This window comes from Brassica oleracea, chromosome C3 (genome assembly GCF_000695525.1).
Source record: "Brassica oleracea var. oleracea cultivar TO1000 chromosome C3, BOL, whole genome shotgun sequence".
Taxonomy (NCBI): domain Eukaryota; kingdom Viridiplantae; phylum Streptophyta; class Magnoliopsida; order Brassicales; family Brassicaceae; genus Brassica; species Brassica oleracea.
Genome location: NC_027750.1, coordinates 21,398,578 through 21,403,793, shown reverse-complemented (window position 1 = coordinate 21,403,793; position 5,216 = coordinate 21,398,578). Strand labels below are relative to the sequence as shown.

At 32.8% G+C, this 5,216-nt stretch overlaps 1 protein-coding gene across 1 annotated transcript; it reads right to left on the bottom strand.

Annotated features, from left to right (window-relative positions):
• Positions 1-2,470: 2,470 nt before the first annotated feature.
• Positions 2,471-4,257, bottom strand: LOC106331989 (GDSL esterase/lipase At4g01130). The gene is made up of 5 exons (XM_013770430.1): positions 4,005-4,257; positions 3,537-3,755; positions 3,299-3,456; positions 2,960-3,230; positions 2,471-2,857 (listed from the first exon to the last, which is right to left on the bottom strand). Exons 1-5 carry the CDS (start codon positions 4,246-4,248, stop codon positions 2,598-2,600), a joined length of 1,152 nt encoding a protein of 383 aa, XP_013625884.1. The 5' UTR covers positions 4,249-4,257; the 3' UTR covers positions 2,471-2,597.
• Between the last annotated feature and the right edge of the window lie 959 nt (positions 4,258-5,216).

Here is a 5,216-nt window from a genome sequence, read left to right as displayed (position 1 = left end):
CATCATTTAATAGACATTAATATTAAAAATATACTATGTATGTTAATATCATTTAAATTTAATTACATATCCTATCAAAAAAATTTAAAAAAATGTCTGGATTAATAAAATTGATTTATACGTTCGCACCAATTTAATTATATATGTAATAGTTACTGACTTTTAATTATTCAATATATATTTATTATTTCATAATATGTAAGAACATATAATACATAAAAGAATTTATATATATAATGTTTATCCCGCGCAAGGCGCGGATATTAATCTAGTATAAAACTATTATGCTATATGTTGATCAAAGAATGAATTAAAAATTGTTTTGTATCGAACATAAATATATCATGTATCTGTTTTTGAAATAATTACATTCACACATGCTTTTACATTTTCCTTTACACTCAGACATACTTCTACCATGTGGAGTACTTTGTTTCATAAAATGTCTCTTATACCCTCCAACTAAAACAACTAAAAACACATGTTAACTAAATTACTTTTCATCTTATTTTTGTTACGCTTTAAAACTCAGATCCAAAAACATAATTTCTTTCTTACTTTTTTTTTATCGAAAAATCACTTTACTCTTTTAGAAACCCTAATCTGATAATTTGTCTCTTCTTTTTCTATCGATTATACCTTGGCGACCAATTGCAATTGCTGAGACGGAGACGGAAGTGATAATGGAGATGGTGGAGAATCATCTTATGGTGGTGTAGGTCATGGTTACGGAAATGGAACTAACGAAAGTGAGAACACAAGGTAAATATGCATACGGAAGTGTTGCTCGAGGTGGAGGCGGTCATGGAAGAGGTGATTTTATGGTGATGATGTTTACGGAATCAGTGAAGAAAGAAGATCCATAAGTGGAAATAGACCATTAACCAGAGGGTATAGAATAGGTGGCGGCAGAAAAGCTTATGGTAATGGTTATGAAAGTGGTAGTGACCAAAGATGTGGATATTGTATACAATTATATATGACCACACCACTCTTGACCACATGATCTTGGCCAGCGCACTTTCCCAGGGTCACACCCCTTCCTCGAACCACAAGTTCTCTACCCACACTAACATTAACCACACATCACCCAACCAAAGTACAAATCCCCATCCACTACGAGATAAGTAGATGTACTTGCTTCAATAATAGCCGTCTGATCTATTTTATAAACTTTTAATCCAACGGTTCTAATCCAATCCAACTGTTCAATAAACCTACTAAACTAATACATCCAAAGCAAGTTAGATTTTGGCTATTTTACGTGTAGTCAGCATCGAACCAGAACTTAACATTTCTCTTGTCCACGTGACCATGTGAAAGGCAATAAAGGAAGAGAAAAATCAAAAGTAAAGAACAAAGTACACCTCATGGAAAAAGTGTGTCAACATGATAAAAGACCCATGAGAAAATATCCAATATCGTAAACTTCTCTCTGTTTTTTACCATATATATTTTTATATCCACATAACCGCATAAATGTATCTACATCAAAAACACATAACCTTCAGTGAAGACTCTAAACTCAAAATGGATCAAGATAGATGTTGGATTAATCAAGTCAATAAATGTTGGATTGTAGTTAAGAAAAAAAGAACGATGAATTGCCCTCGGAAGAAAAGAGAAAAATAAATTTCAGAAAAGCTATTATTATTGATAAAATGTAATTAGACCTCACGCCTAAGATACATTTATATAGCTTAAGCTTTATCAAAATAATAGAATTTTTCTGTTCTTAAAAATGCTAATTTAATTATTTCCTATTTCATGATAAAAAAAAATATTTCCTATTTCTTATTCTATGATATGATTTCCTTTTTATTTTAAACACGTGACTATTCCCTAGATTCATAATCTTCTTCTTGAATCCATTATTGAGACAAGCTTACGCCAACAATAAATTATTTCAAACAAAAAAAAACAATAAATTATTTCTGTTAAATTTATCTCTCTTTATGCAATACTGAATATATTAAAAATACAAAGTTATCTATCAACAGTGGAACTCGTATTTGAATAACTGACGGATTAGTCAAACGAAAATGAAGTGTTTTGTACTTAAATATTTTGATTCACTAGTTAGCATATATATAATACAACAAGTAATGTTCATACGATATATATAAAAACCAAGTAATGTCCATATGATATAAATACAACACAACAATAGAACATCAATTGTCACATGCACTCTAAAAGGATTTTAAAATCCGATACACACGAATAAGGTGATGGAAGAAATGTCACTAGTTAACTATTTTCTTAGTCCAGGAAACTATTTAAAGATAATCAAATGAGTAGGAGAATAATCTATTTGTAAAGCATATTAAACAGCTTAAAACTTAGTACATGTATTATGTATATGTGTTTGTTTGTCTTAAACAGCTTAAAACTTAGTTGGTGAATTGTCTTAAAATTCACATCTAACCCATTTCTCAACCAATATGCTTCCAATATGTACAACAAGATGGATGTTAGGAGATCGCACTATACAATATTGATTTGAAATAGTACTGTTCATGCCTTATTATGTAAACTAGCTTTAAAGCCAAAAGCACGTACATGTGAAAATTGTATAAGACAAAAGAATACGATTATTAAACAGACGGGCATAGGTGGTTTAGCGCAAACGGAGGATATGATATCGAGCCATCGAGAATGGCCGTCGAAATGCGGCGGTTTGCAGCCTCCGTAGCATGAATTCCGTCCCAACTCACGTAGTTTTTTGGATCACGGCAAGCCTTGGCCGTCGCAGAAGAATTTCCGATTATTTTTGTGGTGCCGCAAAATAACTTCTGATTGAAGTTGTACGAACGTCCACCGTATCCACAACAAGCTTTAATGCCGTATTTCATACCTTTAATATAATCAACCAACAAAAAAATATTCGATTAAACAAAATACCAATTTTGAATATGGTAAGTCCCAATTAAACCAAACCGTTTGTGACATTAAGTACCATAGGATTTGGGGTGTTGAAAGAGGTCGAGCAGTATCTTGTGAGTGTCCAAGTATATAACGGTAGCGTTTTTCAGTACAGTTCTTGTCTCGGATAATGCCTTGTCCAATAACATGTTGTAATATTTGACGGCGTTGTTTACGGGAATGAGACATCCGAACTTGTCCAAATCCGACATAGTATGAGGGTAACCGGTTAAAATCGCCGGGTAACATCCAACCGGTGCTAAATTCAATACCAAAAATGTCCGACCACCTATTCCATATATCTCCTACATCCATAAGACAACCTTTATAAGCAAAATAAAAGATTGTACTAGAAGCGGGAGGCATGCAGTACCTTAATCGTTCCAGCAATTTGGCCAATGACTTGAGGAAGATACTGTTTTACACCATCCACTCCAATGGAAGCTAAATTCGATGTGAAATCGTTTTGGCCGATATAAAACGTATACAGCGATTTTCCGAAAATATTGCTGGGCGGTAAGATATGCAACCCTATTGTAACATAAGCATGTTTACATCATCTGCTTTGTTATTTTGACCATCGTTTTATGTATGTATAGTATAGAATATACCTGGTTGCTGCGAGGAATGGAACTCGTCGACTCTAACCTTGAAATCTTTCATCTGATTTAGCTGAATGGCGAGTGAGAAAGGACTGATTCCGGACACGAACAAGGACGTGTTTGGCAAAAGAACGGTCGATGCTAAGGTCGCAAAGTTTGCACCGTGTCGAAAATCGGATCCAATTGATTGCAAGTATGGGCTAAGGAAAGGCATTCCAAGAGATTCCGCTAAGAATAATTCAACATTCAAATCATTGGACCCGGTTCATAGCACATGCAAATGAAGCTATGGTTGTAAACATAAGATTTATAAGACATTTTAGGGAAAATAATTTTGAATTTGTTTCTATATCAACAAACAAATATATGAAAAACCATTTATTTATATCTTACACAAAACATTCAAAAACGTTGAAATGGAATACTTAAAGAAGTACTCATTACCTTTGCCCAAAAAAAAAAGAGAGTACTCATTACCTAAAAAATCAATGATGAGACGACCGTCTGAAGCACGACCGACCGGTTTCTTGAAATAAGTCATCCCCCATGGGCCGGATTGAGCCGGAAAAGCAGCCCAAAATCCTCCAGTGTCAGAATTTGAGTCTCCGAAATTGAAAACTGCCTTGAATTCACATTTGGAATCAGCTTTGTACGAAGAGAACATCACAATGATCACTATTAGAAGAGAGAAAGATACTCTTCTGTTTAGAACAGAATACATTTCTCTCAGTTTGTGAGTGTTTCAGAGAGAGACGATTGAGATATTTGGTGCTATATAATATGACCTTTGTCGTTGTCGGGTCCGTGACCCATTGTGTCTGTTTCCTACGGTAAATACGTATCTGTTACTGTGTAGCTAGTGCGTTAATTACTTGTGTAGTAAAGGAAACGTTGTGGGATTTTTAGGTTTGAGTAAACGAAATGAAGAAATTCTGAATTTTAGTTTAAAAAGAAAATTTACTTTTAACTATAAATTTTATATATATATTCATAATATCAATTAGGCAAAAAAAACTTACCAGTTAAGTTGATTTTTTTTGAAAAAAAACAGTTATAGGTTCAGTTTTTTTTACCACAACAACAATCACTAAAACCCTTGTTCTAAAAATCCGCCGCCAAGCCGCCTGGGCGTTACGCGTCACTCTTCCGCCCCGATTTATGCCAAATCGGTTAAAAAAATCGGATACCCGATTTTCTCCGCCTAGACCGCCTAGCCGCTTAGGCGGCCGCCTAACCGCCTAATCTTTTTTTATTATTTTTTATAATTTTTAATACTTTTATTTATTTATTTGATCTAAAATTTTATAAATATCATTTATATTCATAATTTTGATGAAAATTACACTATAATATCAAGATTATTTTTGTTAACTTTCCTTTTAGTGAAAACACATTATATATAAATATTATTTTAAAATCCGTTTTTAAATATTGTAAAATTTTCCTTTTTATTATATATGTTATTGGCAAAATAAAAAAGTAATTAAATTAAAATAAACTACCAATTAAAAAGGAAAGTAAATTCAATAATGGTAATTAATGTAATCATTTAAATTTGTTAAGGGTACCTCTGTAATCATCAATCATCGTGAAAATTAACGTGAGTAAGACACGTAAAAAAATGATTTCTCAAATAATCTATATCTATACTATATAAAAATTGAGGCTATAAGCCATCGAGAGCGTCCA